Source organism: Vespa crabro, chromosome 2, assembly GCF_910589235.1.
Source record: "Vespa crabro chromosome 2, iyVesCrab1.2, whole genome shotgun sequence".
Taxonomy (NCBI): Eukaryota; Metazoa; Arthropoda; class Insecta; order Hymenoptera; family Vespidae; genus Vespa; species Vespa crabro.
Window position 1 is genome coordinate 406,176 of NC_060956.1, and position 20,814 is coordinate 426,989.

Sequence of the window (20,814 nt, forward strand, 5' to 3'; positions counted from 1 at the left end):
AATGGCCGAAACGAAGAAACGGGAGAGCTCGTTCATCCCGCGTTTTTTCCACCTTAAAAGAACGAAAACGTACGTAAATACATATCTCTAGCCAAAGCGAAGAAACGAGTCTACTCCGAAGCAACGTTCTTTGAATATTTCGATGAACCGAAAAAGAAAAGAAAAACGAACAATCGATCGGAGAAAAAACAAATGACTTCTTCGCTGCTTCGCTTAACCCAATATTTGCTCTTCGGCCGCCTTTTCGGAATAAAATCAAAAGAAGGTGAAGAATTTTCGACTCTGATGACGACAACTTTATGAAGGGGACGAGAAAGTCTTCGTCGTCGTCGTTGCTGTCGTCGTCGTCGTCGTCGTCGTCGTCGTCGTCGTCGTCGTCGTCGTTGTCGTCGTTGTCGTTGTCGTCGTCGTAGTCGTCGATGGCGCAGCACGCAACAGCCCTCCTCCTCGTATTTCGGCGAATAAAGAAATCGTCGAAGCAAAACTCTTCCATTTCTTTCGCAGCACCTGCCTGCCATAATTCTTCCACCCTCGGGAATACTCGAATTCTCATCCTCCTACTTTCTCTCTCTCTCTCTCTTTCGTGACTCTAGTAATTCCCACTCCGCGCCGCAATTTAGCATCTTGACCGATGACGGTGACGCGAGGGTAAAAACGGTGAAAAAATTCGAAAAAAAGCTTCATCGAGCGACTAACGGAAATATGTAGATGGCTCGACGACGAGAAAGATTTCCTCTTCGTCGTGAAGTTTTTCTTTTTTTCTTTCTTTTATTTTTTTATTCTTTTTTTTTTTGTGAATAACGAGTTCGAGCTACAGGTAAATTTCAAAACGTTCAAGGCCAAGGCATTCGTCCAGGAAAATAGGCATACGCCAAACGATCGAAAATTGGCGAACGTCAAAAACGATAACCATTTACGATTTGCATCCGAAGAGAAGTAAAAAAAAAAAATAAGGAAATACAGAACCGCATAAACTTTCGAAAATTGTTTTGTATGACGAAGCAATAGACGGATGACAACGTTGCAAGAGATGTATCTTTTTTTCTACCGATGCTCCGAGATCTCCTCCCAACGATAGATGTTATCGATTGTTGTTATTACGCAAGAGATATAAGAGTCACGTTTCTTCGAGAAGCTCCGAAAGTAGAAAAGTAGTATGGTCGATGGTTGGAGAAACGAAAAGAGATCGACGCCATACGTTTATCGTCGAAATAATCAGCGCGGAAATTATGAGGCACCAGTATTTGCTAAGTCATACGAGCCAATAGTATCTCTTTCACTATTTCCATTATTTTAATAACGTGAAAAATAAAGTCGGATGATAGTTATTTCGTCGAATATCTCTGGAAAATTCGAATTCTCGAACAGAAGATAGAGATCGTAATTTGTTGTTCCAGTCGTGACGGACATTCGACGGTCGCACACCCACACGGGCAAACGAATACGTGGTGGACACGGACACACGGCCAGGGCGTTTCGCAACTGGCACTTTTTTGCAAAGCACGGTCGATATAATGTCTTAACTGGCCAGTGCCCAAGTCGTTTACACATCGATCTGGAACGAGTTTAAGTACGCCCCGGCGAAGTCGTTTACACCTTACGCCAAAAAGCGGTTGCCGAGAGTGGCCTCGAGAGCGCGATTATGGAGCTCCTCCCTATGCTCACAAAATTTGCATACGACCGAAGCTCGACGACGACGACGACGACGACGACGAAGGACGAACCACGTACGTTCCACCGACGACGATATAAAAACGGAGAAAGATAATTAATAATCTCGATGGCTCCGGCAAAAGGCGATTACTTTTAACGATTTCGAGCTCGGTACTCGTAGCTCGATCGTTGCACGAGCAAAACCAATCGTTATTGTCGCAACAATTTCTCTTTCTTTTTTTGGAGTTTAATTTTGCTTCGGTGTTAAATCGATACGAGAGATAACGATGCACGCGAATTATTAAAATAAATGCGCTTAGTCGCATCTATTTAACGACGAAGGAAGCAGCTTACATTTTCTTAACGAAGTACTTGCTTTGAGAAACAAAGTTTACTTAAGATACCCTGCCTTCTCCTTCCTTCTTATCGCATAACTTCTCCAACGTCCTTCGAAAAAGTAAGGTCTCGATTATTTTATCCGGACTATGTTGTCTCGTACTTTCGTATGACTCTCGGGAGATCCTGTTCGGGTACTGGGAAGTACTCCCCGATCATAAGGCGGAGCGTTATCTCGAGGTCTTAGAGAGTTGTTCTCTCGAAGGAGACCTGAAAAGTACGAGCTCGTAAAAGCAATATTATTAACGCGGGAAGACTCAATTCGTTGCGCTCAGCATCGAGGGAATTTTAACGTCTTAACCACCGCGAGAGTTCGAGGACTGCTTCGAGTAAAGGCACGTACGCCGTTTGAAGCTTCCATGAAAAAAAAAAAGTTTCGATACAAAAAACTATAAGCAATTCGTTTCAAATTTTCTTACCTTAGCCAAGACATATGTAAAAGAAGGGCAAACATCTCGAGGGGAGTTGGGGAAAAAAAAAAAAAAAAAAAAAAAAAAAACACGGGCCGTCGTGGGGAACAAAAAGGCTCTTGGGACGAGAGGAGCTCGATCATTGGAAAACACAGGAACGGATAAGTCGAGAATGACTCAAGGTTGATTCGGATCCGAGGATACGCACGTTGAGTATCTACGTAGATCGGGGATGACGAAAGAAAAATAGAGGAATGAGAAGAGGAAGAGAGAATAAAAAGCTGAAGGAAGGAAGGGAGGGAGGGGAGTAAAATAGGCGCTAACAGAGCGACGCGTAAAAGCACAAAAAGGGGCAATGGAAAGGTTCGCTCGGCAGCTTTACATACCGTTTGCCAACGTCTAGCCATGCTGGGAATGGCAGAGGGGAGGCCTTCTGACTTTATACCGTCTAAAACTCCGGACGGAAATATCCGTAATACAAGGACAGCCTTCGGTCTAGTCGAAGCTTCGAAAGCGAAACGTTCGTTCGTCGTTGAAAACGTGACTATGATCGATTTTCTGCTCGATCGATATAAAAGAAAAGAAGAAAAAAAAAAAGAAAGAAAATGTACGCTTAGAGCTACATTTTCTCTAATAGCAAACACTGACTCTATAAGGCACGATCGAAGGGGTATCTTTCTCCCTTTCGCTCCTCCCTATCCTACTAAAACTTTTCCACATAAATATCCGGTTCTCGATCGGGATGATATACCCTGTTGTAGCGCAAGTTCGTTAAATCCCACCGCTCGTTAAAATAGACGACTTGCGTGGACATCGAAATATTTAATGTACATAAGTGTACGTCGGTGCGAGACTAATATTCGTTTCTAACGTTCTTGAACTTGACGTGGGCTTAAATCTAAAACGAGCAGAAAACTTTCGACCTACACGCTCCTACGGAACAGGATTGTAGGCGAAATGGCATTAAAGTCGAAAATATCGCGTCGTTTTACCACGCGATACTTCCAATGGGTTTTACGTTGCATTACTCCTCTTCGCAATAACGTTTATCTCGGCCGTGGTTACATGCCCGTGGCGCAAAATGAGGAGCACTTTTCTCGTTCTCGGTAAAGCTTTCCTCGATGAATTCATCATCGTTCGAAGGCGTAGGCGAAATGTCGAACAGTCAACTCTTCCTATGATTTCGTTCGCTGACGATGACGTCCGTCGGAACCGCTTGCCAAATGGAAAATCGATGATTACATTTTGTCCCTAACTAACTATTAATAATTCGTACAAATGAGTGTTTACGTTATCGAGCGATTCAATAACAAGATTTCGAACGCTCGGCGACCCAATTAACGTTTCTTATTTAAGATTCAAACAAACCGGCGAATAACTCAACGGAGTACTTACAAGCGGCATGTTAACCGTCGACTTGAAAATTTCGCGATTTTGAAATTAGGACGATTTTCAGTAATTTCGTTAACAAGAGCCAACGGGCGGTACCGCAATCTACAAGGTCATTTAAACGAACCTCTTACGATCGAATCACGAAACATTATCTTCAAGGATGTGAATAAATCAAGAAGCGCGATAACATCCAACTACTACTGCATCTACGGAAGTACTAGAAAGAGAGAGAGAGAGAGAGAGAAACTATTTGCAAAGTTCGAACGAGGCTTCCCAAGTATTGCGTGACTTTACGATCGACAACCGCGCGAAAATAGTCATTCCAGTTTTATCCATAAACTTTACGTCGATGCTTATTGTTCTTCCCTCGCTATTCGAACCGACTCGACTAAATGGAATAACGATGTTGCAACCCGTCGTTTCTAATTTCTCTCGGGCAATCTCGTATCCGTGTAACTAATTTATTATTTTATCAACGAAATAATGCTCATTTTCCCTTCATAAGAATCTTTTAAATAACATCAAACGACACGACAATTTCCTACTTTCATAAAGTATCTCGTTGTCGCCCAAAAAGTTCATTAGTTAAATGCGACCTCGTACATCCTTGCCAACAGATTTTCATACGTTTTCAAAAGAATGTTCCAAAAATTACTATCACACATTTCTCGCTCGCTCGCTTGCTCGCTCGCGAGAGCGATACTTGATGGAAATAGAGAGAAGAATAGAGAAAGAGAGGCAAGTCGAAACTATCGAAAGGAATCCATGCGTATACGAAACAAATATCGGTTCGCCGACGATGAGATGGACATAATGGAAAAGCTTTTGGCAAGATTCGAGACAACGGATGATGCATCTTGCGTGAATTCTCTCCGTGTGCGCGCTCGAATTTAATTTCGTCATCGGTTCGCTGTGGAAGAGATAGAGAGAAGGAGAAAGATCAAGAGAAAGAGAAGAAGAAAGAGATGAAGAGATAGAGAACTTCTGCAGCTTTAGCATTGGCATTGGAACGTTCCGAGTCAGCGCGGATGCTGCCATCGATCGCTTGACACCGAAATAAGTTCGAGGACTTAACGACGATTCCTCGGAGACAGGTCTGGTCAGAGATTCTCTCTCTCTCTCTCTCTCTCTCTCTCTCTCTCTCTCTCTCTCTTCGGTGACTTTGAAGGCGACGCTCGATCAACGCTTCCACGAATTTTTCCTCTCCTACCCTTTTTCTCCCCCTCGAAAGAAGCTTTCAATTATTTTCGGTACGATTCGTCCCTCCGATTAAAATGCCGAATAGTATAGGCAGACGATAAATCAGTCTCGATCGCTTATTACGCTCTTCACCGTGGCTAGCTTCGTTAAGAGCCGGTGCGCGTAGGTAGGGAGAAAAAAGCAACGACGGTCTTTCTTTCGAGTATGTGGGCAGCTTCGACGATCCGCGATGATTTTCTTTTTTAATCAAAGTCAGCGACCTCAGAATTGCCATATTCAAATGCACGTTTATTTGCCTCGATTACGTGGGGGTATTGAGATCATCGGTTCATTGACATTGGCAATGACAAAGCCGTACCTCAAAAAAATTATCAGGTGTCTTAGCGCGACTAACCGTCTCCTCCTTGGCTTTGGTGTAAAAGGAAAGAAGTCGCTCGCTCTGCTTATTGTATCCGGGGCGTTACAACAATATTGTCCAAGCTTCGGCTGTTAACGGCTACTCGCTAGACCCGAAGTAAACACAATGCTCCAAAAATATCTGAGAGCAAACAGGAGCCCTAGGAGAGTAGTTACACAGAACGAGATCCAGAGAGTTAATTTCTCTCCTAACTACGATTCGACGTAGTTTAGGACGTTGGAGTTGGCCTGAGCTAGAGCGATCGTTTTGCTCTCTCTCTCTCTCTCTCTCTCTCTCTCTCTCTCCTTTTCTCTCCTTCTCGACGAGCTAGACAGCCACGAACTGGAGCAACTCGATGGTCGTTTCTCCAAAACGACTGGCTAAAAAGGAAGCAACGAAGATGGTATTTCGTTTGGGTTCTATCCAGGTCATCCGGTGAGACGACGGTGAAGATGAGGGTGGAGAGACGAAGAAGAGAAAGAAGAAGAAACAGAAGAGAAGAAGGGGATAGCGTGCAAAGCAAAAGACAGAAACGGTTGACAGAAGCAACAGAGTTAAAGAGGTTGGACCGGTCTCTCTCTTTCTCTCTCTCTCTCTCTCTCCCTCTCCCACTCTCTCCCTCTCTCTACCGTGAGTTGAACTAATTAAGGATAACAACAGTCGAGGTACATCGTAGTTCGCTTCCTAGACCAGCAGCCAAGTCCATGCCAGGCGTCGTCATATCTCGTCGGATAATCGTTTTTCATCTCGTACTTCGTTGTTTCCATGGCGGAGGCTAATCTCTGCCAAGCGTTAACTCCTGCACGCTTTGAGACCTACCATTCGGTCGTCTCATAAATAACGCTCCTTCCAAGTCGCGGCAATGCGGAATATCAAATCGGATTTAGAAAGGCCAAAGTATCGAGTTTTTCTCCTCTGAAAGGAGAATAAGTAAAATAGAGAATAAGCAAAATGAAGATTTTGTTCGCAAGAAGAATAAGTATTTGAAATAATCTTGTAAATGGGTCGACATCGGAGACAGGATCGATAAACCAACGTTACATAGCGAATTGTTGTTGCACGGACGCGTAATACAGACGCGATCTAATTTCGTGAAGCATCGACGATTTTACTGACTCATTTGGCACATTTTGCCGTATCCTTCCTTCCTCCTCTCCTCTCATCTCGAAACGAACCGCTCGCCGAAATCACCGGAATGTCGGATGCAAACTTCTTCTTTGGAAAGCGAACCATTGTATTTCTACTGTTAAATTATAGGCGTAAAAGCGAAATTTTTGATCGTTCCAATCACGTACAATTTCAACGAGTTCCCTTGATACCTAAGATCAACTTCTTCTTCTTTTTTTATTTATTTTCCTTTTTTCTTTTTTCCTTAACGCGTTTACTGTCCTTGTAACGGTCAAACTTCGTCGATTTGCGATAGGTCGGACACGTCTAATCTTAGGAACGGTGCGTTAAACGAGCCCTGAAAATTTACATCATCGAGCTGTCGTTTACACTGCATCTTTAAATCAGTTTTACGATCGGGAATTGTTTGGCAGGGTATTCGAGACGTCTCGAATGATATTGTTAAGGTCGAAAGACTATAAACAGGCTTGGAGTCGAGTTAACAAGCGAATCCTGGAAGAACGAAGATAACCGTAAGACTTTCGATGGTTCTCCACTTCTTCCCGGCGATCCGACGCTTCAAGTTCGAGAACGTATCGTGTTATGCCTTCTAAAGAAAATGATAACGAATGGACACGATCGTATATCGCAATGAGAGATAAGGCAATTCGACGATACATCGTAAATGAAGGCGGATAGCTCGAAGACGGAACGGCTGTACATCGTTTGTCGATCCGTTTATTTTTACAGCAATGCCAGGGTGAATGCTCCACGGAATGTTTAACTTCGGTACATCTTGAGAACATATACACGCAACGCACATACGTAGGTATGTAAAATCGTGGCTTCGAGGATGAAGATTATATTCGCGGACGAGGAAACGGGGGCAAAGCCGGCGCGAGTCGCGGCCACCGGCGATAACTTCGATGATTCAGTTCTTCGCCCGTTCATTAAGCCTTGAAAACACGCGGTCAGGATCAATGCTACGTCGAAATATTTCTGCGAAAAATTTCTGTCCCTTCTAAACAGAAGATAAAATGAGAATACGAAGAAAGTCGTACGTAACTCGTTTTATTTCGAATCGACTCAATTAAAAAATATACGATTATTAGATAGTAATAAAAAGAAAAAAGAAAAAATGCAGAGAGAGAGCCGTCGGCAACGACGCCGCGACGATAAGGCGTGTTTCGTGCAAAGCTGAATTCGTGCTCGTATTTTAAACAAACGCAAAGCAAAGGTTGTCATAAAAAACGGTGCTTTATGATCTCCCTCCTGCAACAGAAACAGCAAGCGCCGGAGCAAGACGACTCCGTTCGCTTTATTTTACGGCTCGACAAACGGGGAGATGCGATTACGCGGATAAATCGGACTTTAATTAAAATTCCATTGCCACCCGGATGCAATAACGCAATCTCGATGGAAAATGTTACGCGACGCAAAATCTTCGGAAAGATCTTTTCGAAAGATCCTGGGATATTGGAATTGGGAAACGATCGAATAGATTTCTACCCAAACGAATCGAGACTTCTTATCTCTTGATTAGTCAAGAAAGCGTACCTTCCGCGTGTGTAAGATCCTCGTGCAATAAATTCCATTTGAGGCGATGAGAACGACCAGGAGGGAGAAGGTGAAAGGGAGAGAGAGAGAGAGAGAGAGATGAAGCGAAAGAGTCCCCACTATATTTATGCGTACGCGATCCGGACTCGGTTAGGGTTGTCGGTCCATTAGCGATGTTTTGCGCGAGCACAGTGCGTGCGAGCACAGCTGTTAGCGCGTAAACCATGCGTGCGTCTTGCCAAGAGCAACAAGAAATCGCGCTTGCGCCTTGCTACATTGTTCGCGATGAGAAAAAAGAAAAAAAGAAAGGGAGAAAAGGACTTGGGACGGAATAAAGAATGAAAGGAAAAAAGTCGGAAGAAGGGTAACGATCGAACGGTCGATAAAAAGAGAGGAACAGAGAGAGAGAGGGGGGGAGGAGAGGAAGAGTACAAGAGATTGATAATCCCTGTGATATAAGTCGGCAAAGGCATCCGTACCACTTTCTCGAGGGCGAATCCTTCGTAACGAGTTAAATTTGTCCACGTCTGAAATTTATTTCGGGTCAAAAGGAGACGAGATGATTACCAACCAGATCGCTTTCGATGTGCCATCTGACGGTTATTAGTCAGATATGATCCGCGAGGATGAATTACGATCGGGGAAACATCGGCGAATTTTCGAGGTCGCAACCGAAAACTTCGTGCTTTTGCGAACTGATTATCAATTCGAATGAAAATATCTTTCGACTGGTTTCTCGAAGTTAATTAAAACGAATATTTTATGGCGAAAGAAAAAATTCGAAAAGAGATAAAAAATCAAAAATGGAAATCAGGTGTTTGAGTTGCGATAGAAATGTCGGCGCCTTAAATTCCGGAAACGGAAACGTACGACTGACTTCTTCAAAAGATCGCTCGATGCTTTTCTCTCTCTCTCTCTCTCTCTCTCTCTCTCCTTCTACACCACCCATAAATAAGTCTAATCTCGCCGACGAAAATAGAGCTTTCTCTCTCTCTCTCTTCGCCTTTTCTCCCTTTAGTTGGCTCGTGTTGGCTCGTTTCCTCTTCTCTTGTCTTATCTTCTATGGACGAAAACTACACCACGACTCGCACGCGCGTGCTCCCTTTCTCGTCCGCTCTCTTCATCAACCAACGAATTTACGTCTTCGAGACACTCTTGCGCTATACGCGGAAGTATCTTGACAAAATGGAGAAAAAGTCTTTGAAATTTGACTAAATTATCTGTCGCGATTGCATAATGAACAAAACGAAAATTAAGAAAAATATCTTTTCTTGTCTATTTATAAGAAAAATCCAAGATTTCGGATCCGACGAGAGAAGCTTTTTGGAAAAGAAAAGAGTAGAGAAAAAGGAAGAGGTTACGAGCTGTGCAAGGAGTACACGTAATCGAGAAGACGTAACGCGCGTAAGAGACGTAAATTTCGCTCGCGTTCTGTGCCGTGAGAGCCGCATAATACACGTACACGCATGAGAGGGCACGAGTAAGTACGACGTCGCGACGCGATGAGGATGAATCTCGAGAGAGGGAAAGAGAGGAGAAATTCGTAGGTGTAAGAGTGTCGCCGCTTGGAGAGCGGCCAGAAAGCGGAATAGAGACGGAAGGGGAAGAAGACCGCCCACGCAATGCGCATACCGTGCCGATAAATAATCGAACACCGGCCAGAATCGCCGGCTGCCAAATTCTCGTATGCTCTTCGAGAGTGAGATTGAGTGAGAGAGAGAGAGAGAGAGAGAGAGAGAGAGAGAGGGCGGGGGAGAAGGGAAACCATCAAATTCGACGGCCATAAAGATACGAGCAAATTCGATTTTTTGATATTATCGAATACATCATTGGTCCTAATTTCCACGGAGAAAATCGATTTGGTCGAAGTTGATTACAAATTTAATCGTTCATTCCGTCTGTAAGGCCATAAAACGTCATCGGACCGTAATCGAAATTCGTCGTCAAGAAAGAAGCTTCTGTCGAAATCATACATTTGTAAGACGAAAGCCACGATCGATCGAATCGCGGACATTTAATCCACATTTACGCGTAGCTGTGCGCGTTGAAAGAGTGAGAGAGAGAGAGAGAGAGAGAAAGACTGTTTGGAAAGTTTCTACGTCTTTTACTATCATAATATTTAGATGTTACATTCTTTAATCGCATCCATGATAGGTACATGTATCCTTGCGGCTAGAGCATTGCCTTGAATTCGCAAAAAGATCAGTTTAACCTCTTTTTTCCTTTGCTCTATCTCTACGTTCGTATTACGTTAAAAAGTGATATACGAGGAAAAAGAAAAAAAATAAGGGAAAATATGGTTGAGCACGTACGTTCTATTCTTTCTCTTACCGTACCATTGTCAAATAATGCCAACACATCGAAAGCTTAAGTACTTTTACAGGGACGAGGAGCAGCATCGCGATTAAATTTAGCCTATGTTTTCCATCGGCAGCTGTTGGTTTCCGTGTTTACGAGCCATTCGCGTGGCCACGAATCACTTTTATATCAACGACGTCGTTGTTGTCGTCGTCGTCGTCGTCGTCGTCGTCGTCGTCGACGATGAGATCGACACGTTACACTAACGAACGACTCTAGACGTCGTCCGATACCAATCCAAAAACAATTCTGGACGAACTAGTCCGTGGCACCGGCTCTCTTGCGCCATAACGTCGTCGTCGACGTCGAGTCTAAACGTGATGAGAAAGCAATAAATCCTGAGAACTCATCGATCGAAGCTGATAGGCAAATTTTATTTTTGTATCGCTCGTTCATCGCCTAGGTATTCATCCTTCTAACGAATCTAACGAGGGTAAGAACGTAAACTAAATAGAAAATGGCCCCTAAAAATCCTAAAAATATAAAGAATCGAGTCGAGCCGCGCTCTTGCACGTATCTTTCTCCTTCTGTCTCTCTCTCTCTCTCTCTCTCTCTCTCTCTCTCTCTCTCTCTCTCACTCTCTTTCGAAGGAGGGGGAGGAGGAGGAGCAGTATAAATACACTATTCCATTATGGATGATGCGTAAACGTAGTGTCCGAGACACTCCGTCCCATACCCTTCGCTAACTACTTGCTCTGCTTGAAAACGAAAAATATTCGCGGAAAAAAATATGTTTCCAAGGCGCACCTGCTTCAAACAACTCCACTGAAATATCTTTTCCTATCCCAAGTTCGAAGGACAATCATCGATCCTACAAAAATAATACAGTAGCAAAAAATATTGAAACGATTCAAGATAGTTTCAAGATGTTCTTCGAAGCGTTATTTTCATTCTTTACTTCTCTCCTGTCTTTTCTTTTTCTTTTTCACTTTTTTATGTTACAAAGTCGCTCAAAAGGACGTCCCGAATGAAAGCGGAGGGGTTGATAAATCGTCTCACGAGACACGTGTCGAGAGAGAATCGCGTTAGGAGAATTTCGGATATATAAATCGCCCTTTCTATTTCACTCCGCTCATTGTTCACGTCTATTTTATTTTTATTTTATTTCTTTTCCTCGTGTTCTTCTCCGGCACCGACCTTGGAGGTTGTCGCAAAAAAGCAAAAGAAAAAAAAAAAAAAAAAGAAAGAAAAAAAAGAAAAAAAAGAAAAAGAAAGAAACGAAAAGAAAAGAAAGAAAGAGAGAAAAAAGGATGGATTTAAAAAACCTACTTACGTAATTCTCGTTCAGCTGACGCGAGAACGAGAAAAGCAAAGGAAGATCGATGCACGTACGATAATTTCGGCTTCCGAATCGCCAAAAGATTATCGATCATTCTGAATCACCGATTCATAAAGAGGCCTACCGAAAGTTCGAGAAACGGTAACGCATAATGGTCCATGACTAATTAGTCGGGCTTTGATAAATGTTCGAGGGAGCATGCAGGAAGTTTTAAGTCCATTTTAAATTTTGCTAATCGTAATGATCGTTTTTAATTATTACAGGAGAACGATCGGGAAGGACTACCAATAGGCGATACCAAAGTATGCGTTGGTCTTCGACGAGTCGTTTAATTAGCCTGTGACAGTATGTTTGTTTCGTGGAGATGACAGCAAGAGAGATGGAAAAGAACGAGCTCGGATTAGTGATTGATGAAGAAAGTGATTAAAAAGGGCAGACTCTCTTTAATGACGAGAACATCCTGTAGAACGAGAACGAATTCCTGGTAATCATCCGGCTGTTGGCCCTTCATACATCACCGTCCGCCCGTCGAAATACACCGGGCAACACCGATATTGCACCTTTTTCAATCGATCCTTTATAATCTCTTAGACCAGAATTTACTCGATACCTCGGGAATAGATAGATTAAGAAGATTTGCCATACGGAACGAAAATGCAAAGGAAGAAAAGAAGAAGGAAAAAAAGGAAGAGATTGGTCGAGGTTTTAATGGACTTTTACCGTTGGCCATTAACTATAGTTACTAACTAAATAATTGAACGTTCGAAGGAAACGGCCATTCCGTGACAACGATAAAACGAAGGACTCTGCGAAAGATTCGATCTTGGAGGATCGAATGCGATCTATGAATTCTTCCTTCTTCCGAATTCCTTTTCGGACCTCTTCGAGAGAAGAAGGAGAAAGATCGTCGCGAGCGATAGCGAGCATAAAAGTATGGCTTCATTCACGAAACCGGCTGCCAGGAGAAAAGGACGCTACGAAAAAAGAAGAATACTACTACTCGAGGAGACTCGGGCGGATAAGGAGCCACTCTATTCGCAGATAAGGGGGTGAATAACCGTGGATAAAAATACTGGCGCGGCCAATACGGTGGAGAGATAAATAGCGAGGAAAGACAGGGTGTGTGTGTATGTGTGTGTGTGTGAGAGAGAGAGAGAGAGAAAGAGTGCGTGTAGTTGGACGACGCGGTTGCTTGCCATCCGATCGGAATGCGCTTCGCGTACTCGCTTTGCCTTCTTGTCTGCCTGCTTGCTTGCTTGCTTGCCTGCCTGCCTGCCTGCTTGCCTGCCTGCCTGCCTGCCTGCCTCAAGCTGGGTCCAAGTGTCTGTAGGACGGAATAAATGACCCAGAGATAAAATGGCCTCCCCTCTGGGCCTAATTAAGAGCAAACTTTTCATCCGCGAAAATTTCTCCGCAACGACGCACGTCGTGCGCGGATGATGAAACACTCGTGGGAGCCGATTTGGTTATGTAGGTTGAAACAGGTACATAAAGAGCACCTGGGATACGTATAAAACGTCGTCGAGAACGTGCTTTGCGATTTTCCCGTGTAGGTAAAAAAGAAAAAAGAAAAAAAAATAAACAGCCTTCGCAAAGAAGGATCCGATTATTTGGCTCGTTCGCGCTTTATTATCGTCGAACCGAGGAATGAAATTAATTAATGAGAGGAATCGAAGAGCTGAAAATACGTAAAATTTTGTAAAAGACGACAGGGATGGAGAATGTTAATTAAGACAAGCCACAGCAATCAAAAAACGATCTTTATTCGTTCGTCGTTGTTAATCGTGTTAGTAAAAAGCACGTTTTGCAAAGTCTTGCAGAAACAACACACAAACACGGTCAGAACTGGCGAAAGTGCAGGAAGACGACGAAGATGCACACGGCGTACCGTCACAGTGTTTACAGCGCTTCGCCCTCGGCTCAGGCATTCTGCGGTGACCTCGTGACCTCACCGATATTCCATCGTCGTTTTCTGCACTTCGCGCGCGAGCGCACCACACTTTCAGCACACACGGACACCCGATGCACGCACGTAGCTCGCAGCACTCGGCTTCGATTCGCTCGTGCAATAACACTCCTCCTCCTCCTCCTCTTCTGCTCCTCCTTCTAATCCTCTTGATGCTCGGCCACTCTTTCTCTTAGGGGCGATAGATTCGAGAACGAATTTCTTCTTCTCTATCTCCTATGAGAATCGCGACTGGTCTCACCAAAAGGCACATTGATTTCCTTCAATGTTATACCCAATGTCGAGACGATCGACGGTATTACGTTTAAAATTATTCATATAGCGCGCGACACTTTCGTTCTTAAACGTCACGCGTTTGAAAAGAAACGCGTTCGATTTGTCATCGTTTACGCACACGGCCTCGACACGGATAACGCGCGGCCCGCAGCACTGTTCTATCGAGGAAAATTCAAGGAAACGACAAAGAGAGGCTTGAAAAAATATCGCGATATAATCCTTAAAAATAAATAAAATATACTAATGGTCCTCGATCCGCGAGCATTTATTTACAAAGATTTATTTTCATCCTTTTCTCACGGCCCTGTCTCTCCTCTCCCCGTACATTTTTTCTTCCTTTTCTTTCTCTATTTTCAATGTATTTTTCAATGATTAGGGAATGCAGTCTTCTCTTGCTCTGGGAATGATAACGTCGTGATTCGTTCGGAGCTTCGGGATTAAAGGAAAATCGAGCCTTTTAACTCGCCATCCTGTCTCGCGGAGATCGCCCTCGCATCGTCCGTTACATTTTCTTTCGGCGAATTCTCGCTCGATCTCTTCGAAAGGATAAACGCTTGACGTCTCGAAAAAACGATCGGGAACGAGTTTCGTATCTCTTCCTCTCGAACGCTCCGTACATGGATTCATGAATCGTTCGGTATCCTCGTTACCAACGCCATAACTCAAAGAGTCTCTGAACACTTTTCGATCGAAGAAATCATAAGTAGTAGAGTGAGTTTGCAAAGAACGATGTTCGCGATTACGTCACGTCGCGAACTACTACCCCTTAGGAAAGCGTCTCTCTCGTTCTTCGCGGCTAATCTTTTTCTCCTTCTTCTTGCCCCTCCTCCTCCTCCTCCTCCTCCTCCTCCTCCTCCTCTTCCTCCTCCTCCTCCTCCTTCTCTTCTTCTTCTTTTTTCACCGTCGAGGACGTTTCGTTCGTGAATCTCACGCGAATAACGGCCACTGAGTTCTCGTCCTATCCTCTCGAAGGAGGAAGTATCCGTGGCTCGCGTGGTCGTCGTCGATCGTTGTCGTAACGACGATCGGTCTTTTTCGGATAGGTTAGAAAGAGAGCGATTGAGAGAGAGAGAGAGAGAGAGAGAGAGAGAGAGAGAACAGAACAGATGGATGAAATAAGGGAGAGAGTAAGCTTGTGAACGAGTAAGAAATAGAGGGAAAGGGGGAGAGAGAGAGGGAGAGAGAGAAACGTGGGAGGATGCAAAGGGCTCGCAAGACAGTTATTGCCAATCGTTCGAAAACGGTTGCGGGTGCGTTCACATCGCGAGGTGGAGGGCGTCTAGGTCGCCGTAGCGCCTCGCAGCCATGTCACACGCGCACTGACGGACCCTCGACGCCGGGACGCCGTCTTCGGTCGGACTCGGTCCACCCTCTCGGTAAGCGTCGGGACGCCTGGCACGTAGCCAATCTAAAACTCCGAGATCGTTCCATCCTTTCACGCTGCGAGGCGCTTTCGAACAGTCATCCTCGTCGTCTCTCCTCGATTCCTATTCCTATCGATTTTATCGGATCAACGATTGATTTTTATATCATTATCATTGTACGAGAGACAACGTGAAAATAATCATTGGCAATGATTATTGTCCGTGGAATAAAAAAAAAAACAAAAAAACAAAAAAACAAAAAAACAAAAAAATATCACGTCGAGCCAGATATGATTTACGAACGACAGCGGTCTCCGCCCGAGATCGTCGTAATAATCATGCCAAAAGCATTTCCAGCGCGAAGAACTTTACTCGAAATTGTGGCGATTAAACGAAGCATCGTTAAAGTCGCGTCGTATATAACACGCTCGTCCGTCAATGCGCCTCGTTCGATGCGTAGAAAACAAGGTGCGTGCATGAGCGCCCGAGAGAAAAAGAGAGAGAGAGGGAGAGAGAGAGAAAGAGAGGATGGAATAAGGTGGCACGACGAGATACCCGAGTGGGCGTCCATCGTCGGTTTATCTCCTGCGCGAGTGACGTCACCACACGGTATAAAGGCGACTCTAAAAGCGAACAGATGGCCTTTATAGTTGATCATAGGCTCCACCGACAGTCGACGTTCACCTAGAGAGAACTCGCGAAAAACAGACGCCATTATCATAGTTAGTCGCCTTGTCTTACTCGCAACCAACTCGAAAATAATAACTTCTTCGACTTACCACTGACCTTCTTACCGATTCTCCTAGTTTATCGCGTACCATGACTCCTCTTGTACAATTTCTCTCCGTTGATTTTACGTCCGAAGGAGACTAAGCGTACCATATTGTATACGTATATATTTATATATAACGATTCAGCGTTGAGGAAGAAGAAAAAAAAAACATTCTCGCTAACTCAACCAGTTAAGTAAGGATGACTCCGTTATTTGGCATGGTGGCGAAAAAGCGTCGTTAAAATCGAACGGTTGAAAAGGAAGGCGAGTCCGACTTTTTCCGACTGCCTCGAAATTGCCGCGGGCACGAGTACCTCCTCTTGCGTATCGGCCAAGAGCCAAAGGGAGGGAGAAAAACACGCGACGAGAAGTTTTATCGCGCGGCGAAAAAATAAACGAGCGAGCGAACGGGCGCGCGGCGAGTGAACGGGGAGGAAAAAGAGACCGCGAGAAAGTAACGAAAGTAACATTTTATTGGGTTCTGGGTGGCTCTTGCCATGGAACGCAAGAACGTACCTTACAAGTTAATAAATTTCAAAGTTTCCCTCTCGCGCGGCGGCGGAGCTCGCTCGTTAACTCGGTCCCCCACCTCTGCCCTCCTCTCTCTACTTCCTCGAAAGCAATCCTCGACTCGCATAGTCCTCCACGTCGGGAGATTTTGCGCTACGCCGATGCGTAATTTCCAAGCGTTTACATTAAATTATCCGAAGCGTGCCGCGCGAATAAACATCCTCTCGCAGCTTGTGTCGCAATAACGCGCCCGTTCGAGAACCCTCTCTGTGTACTTGTTCCTCTCTTTTTTGCTTTTTCTTTGTTCAACGTGCAACATTAAAAATGTGGAACGACCAGCGCGTTTCCACGGCCATGCAAATGAACTGGGAGGGACCATTATCTCATTCATCCGTGTCTGGTGTTATCGCAAGAAGGAAGATTTCGTCCGATATGTCGACGATAACTTTCGTAATTATATTTTTACCGAGAACCGATCGATTTCTAATGTTCGCAAGGACGAGAAACTCTTGGCTATGTGTAAAAGCGCAAGTAAGGCAAACGGTGCCTAATGGCCGCTAACGAACGGCCTAGAACGGCCTTCGATAGACGTGGCGACAAGGAAAAACAGCCACGACGGAGGAGGCAGTTGTTACGTCTTACTGCTTCTCGCGACGCGAAACTCACTTCTTCTTTCGTTTCATCTCGAGAGGGTGACAGTGACGAACAAACAACGTGCTTGATTGTTTTCGTTCGAGGTAGACGAATAAATCAATGAACGACGATCAAGGAGCGACGAATTGTCACGATGGAAAAGAAAGAGGAGAGAACCGAGAGAGTCCTTAACCTAATTAAGAAAGACAAGAGACCAGCGTAAATCAGTGGCCGTGGAGAAAGCGATGTGCAACAGAACGAGAAAACATTATTTTTCCTTTCGATAAATATTAATATAGAGAAAAGATCCTCGATGTTTACAACTCAAAAATCGTAACCGACATCCGAAGAAAGTAAAAAAGAGAAACCGTAACTCCGTCTTTCGAAGTTCGAACGGCATCTGTGAAGGAGATAAGGACGAGAAGAAGTACCCAAGCGTACAGCTCGATTTCACTTTTGCCTCGAGAAGATCCTTCCTGATTTTACGAAGAATCAAGAAACACGGCGAATTTTTAGCCACCGTTAAGGAACGACGGACTTATCGGACGGAAAAGAAAGTGTCTCCCCCGTCTAAGAAACAATTAATAAATCCTTCCCGCCCTCGTCTCGTTTGGAAATTCGCGGCAAGCCGCGACGCCGAGGATTTATGTAGCGCAGAGATTTATGCGACGTCGAGCGCAACTAGGTCATAATAGCGCTGATTAAATCCGCGTGATCTCACCGGATCTCTCTTTCCCTTCTCTCTTCTTTTCACGCGCCACGCGTCTTGTTTTTCACGTGCTCGCGTGCCACCGGTTTGCTCGCTCGAGGGAGAAGCCTGGAAATGAGAAAAGGAGAAATGGGAAGAGAGTGGGAGTAGGAGGGGAGGGGGAAAAAGAAAAACGAACAGCCGAGAAAGAAGAAGGAGATAATAATATCGGGGTGGTAGGGGATCGGGGAAGGGGGAGGGGTTTGAGGGACGGGGGGGGGGCGGGCAGGAGAGAGTGAGGAGTTGAGAGCGAGCAAGAGAGAGAGAAACGAGGAAGAAACACGCGCGAGATCTCGCGCGGACAAAAATACGATCGGTTCGCGGTGCTGGAGCAGGAAGCAATGAATCAAAGAGGCAACGTCCTCTCCTGGGGATGTTTTCGTAACGGTACCCGTGTCATCCCTTTCTCCCTCGAGGATTCTACCAATTCCAGTTGAAACGCTCCTTTGTCAAATTCTCACTGCTACTTATGTATTCGCGACTTTATGCGAAAATAAATTTCTCTCTTTGCGTTTATGCTAAAAATTGCGAGAGCGCAGTCTCGAGAGTTAGTCGCCGATCGCTGGATTCACGGCGTAATGAAAGACACGCAGGTAGATTGCCTTGAATTTCATCGAAAGTAGTCGCCCGTGCGCGAATATCATCGTCGCTGACGAATTTTGCGAGGATTAAGTAACAATTTATCGTTCACGACGGTCGCCAAGGAATAAGGAACATGGCGAAACTTAGGTGTGTTATCAGAACGTTCGAATGCCCATCGATCTCATAACACGGTATCTCTCTTTCGAAAGCGAACGTGGGAGGGCGTGAGAAAGGTGCCGAAGCGAAGAAAGTTGCTTCTTCTAGAGGGAACGCCAAAGGTACGCGCCAACGCACGGGTAATATATGTATGTACGTACGCATATATATATATATATATATATATATATATACAAACACACACGCGCGCTACGTAGCGTTAACGCGCATTAGCCATAGAGGCTAATTTTATTTGGCGTTCAGCGACACGCGCCTTTCTCGTAATTCACGGGGACGTCAATCAAATCCCGCATGAAATACACGTTGAGCCATTGATAACATCTGCCCGGCCGTCGACGAAATAATTCGTCGAGGCACCGTTATCGAGCGACTTACGATAAAAATAACGGACTTTGAAGACGCAAAGATCGAGGAGAACGTCTTCGCGTTTCTATTTGCGCGTTGTTTAATGGAGAGAAAACAAAGGAAAAAAAAAAAGAAGAAAAAAAAAAGGAATAAACGACCAACCATCGGAGTCGCGTTGTCTCGAGTAGAACTAGAAAATTAGGAATTCTCTAACGACGCGATTACGATACGAAGGATGGTACATGGTCGGTGACTTGACGTCATTCGCGCATAATTGCGCGCAAGCCTTTCGGAAGGGCGGCTCGTGAGAAATTAATCTCGGCATTATTGCCACGGCGACGCGTCTCCGTGTCGCTTTATTTTCGACGTTTGGCCGGTCCCATCCTGTACAACTAAATCTGGATACCGATGTTAGCACCTCTTCCTCTTTCACCACCTCCACCTCGTTCGGCCGCGATCGCCAAGGTGCCCATTGTGAATGTGACTTCATCCTCATAGGCGACAAAACTTTTCTTCCTTCGTAAAGTTACTCGACACAGTCAAAATAATGATATTCTTTTCTTTTGATATCCCCGAGAACTAGAGTATTCCTTTGGACAAGTATCTTTTCGAGGAGACATTCGACCGAGCATGTTTCATCCAAGTTCGCGACGACGACCACCCGGTATAAGCGAGGGGGTCGAGAGACGTTCCAATTTTCGACATGTTTTTCTTTTTTTTTTTTTTTTTCTTCTTCTTCTTCACGGTCGAGGGAAAGCACGACGAAGAAGACGACGTCGGCGCGGATTTACGATTGGCGCTCGAATTAAGGGGAGGGCAGGGGACTAAAGGAGGAAGACGCGCGGTACGCAAACTAATTGCGGTAAAGCGATACGAAGGAGCGTACGCAGGAAACGAAAGTCTGCTGCGCGCGCAAGGATGGAGACGAATAAAAAGAAGAAGCAACGGAAGAAAAAAGAAAACGAAGGAGCGTTCGCTCGCCGTAGCAAAGCCGAGAGAAGATGAGTCTTTTTTAAACGGAAGACAGAGAGAGAGAGAGAGAGAGAGAGAGAGAGATGGAAAGTGACTTTCCTTCTCTCGCTCGGTCGATGTTCACTTAAGTACAGGGAGGTTATTACAGAAGACAGCCGGTCGACTCCATCGGACAAAGTGGTGCCATACGTTAGGAAGAATTCGTTTGGAACGTAACCTCGCGCGTTCGAGCGATGACATCGCCAGAAAACTTGTAATTTTTCATTCCCCCTGCCTAGTGTCGAATAATGATTTTTCTTCCGACATAAAAGGAAACATAGTTAGCGAATTTCTCTTCGTTGAAAGAGGAAAGAAATTCGGCTCGTAAATTTTTTAATTATCGAAACTTTCATTGGCCCGTTAAAAATCAATCGTTGGAAGGATACACGAAAAAGAAACGTTCGCGTGAAAGATGGGAGATCAATAGAGAAAAATTGAAAAATAAGATAAAATAGATAAAAAGGAAGAAGGCGATAAAGGAGAAAGGGGGAGTCTCCGTAAACTCCGAAGAAGATGAGGATGTTTCATTGAGAGCCGAGAAATTCGGAGAGCGGGAAAGAAGGAGGAGCGGGTGGATGCATTCGAGTTATTTCTGGATCGACCTAGATAACCGTCGACGTGTTTTCTTGGACGGTACTTTAAACTGTTTCGGATAATTAACAAATACGAACGAAGTCGAAC

At 44.7% G+C, this 20,814-nt stretch overlaps 1 protein-coding gene across 5 annotated transcripts in view; it reads right to left on the reverse strand.

Annotated features, from left to right (window-relative positions):
- The window catches only part of LOC124421975 (myocardin-related transcription factor A), a 152,517-nt gene that overhangs the window by 120,676 nt on the left and 11,027 nt on the right, over positions 1-20,814 (reverse strand). Inside the window, exon 1 of one of the 5 annotated variants that reach the window (XM_046957793.1) lies at positions 13,638-15,410. The exons of 2 other annotated variants lie outside the window; for them this stretch is intronic. In XM_046957793.1, the coding sequence (XP_046813749.1) occupies positions 13,638-13,677 (40 nt within the window). In that variant the 5' untranslated portion in view covers positions 13,678-15,410. Of the gene's footprint in view, positions 1-13,637; positions 15,411-20,814 lie in introns of those variants that run through there. 2 more of the 5 variants (XM_046957791.1, XM_046957792.1) reach the window with 2 other exon arrangements.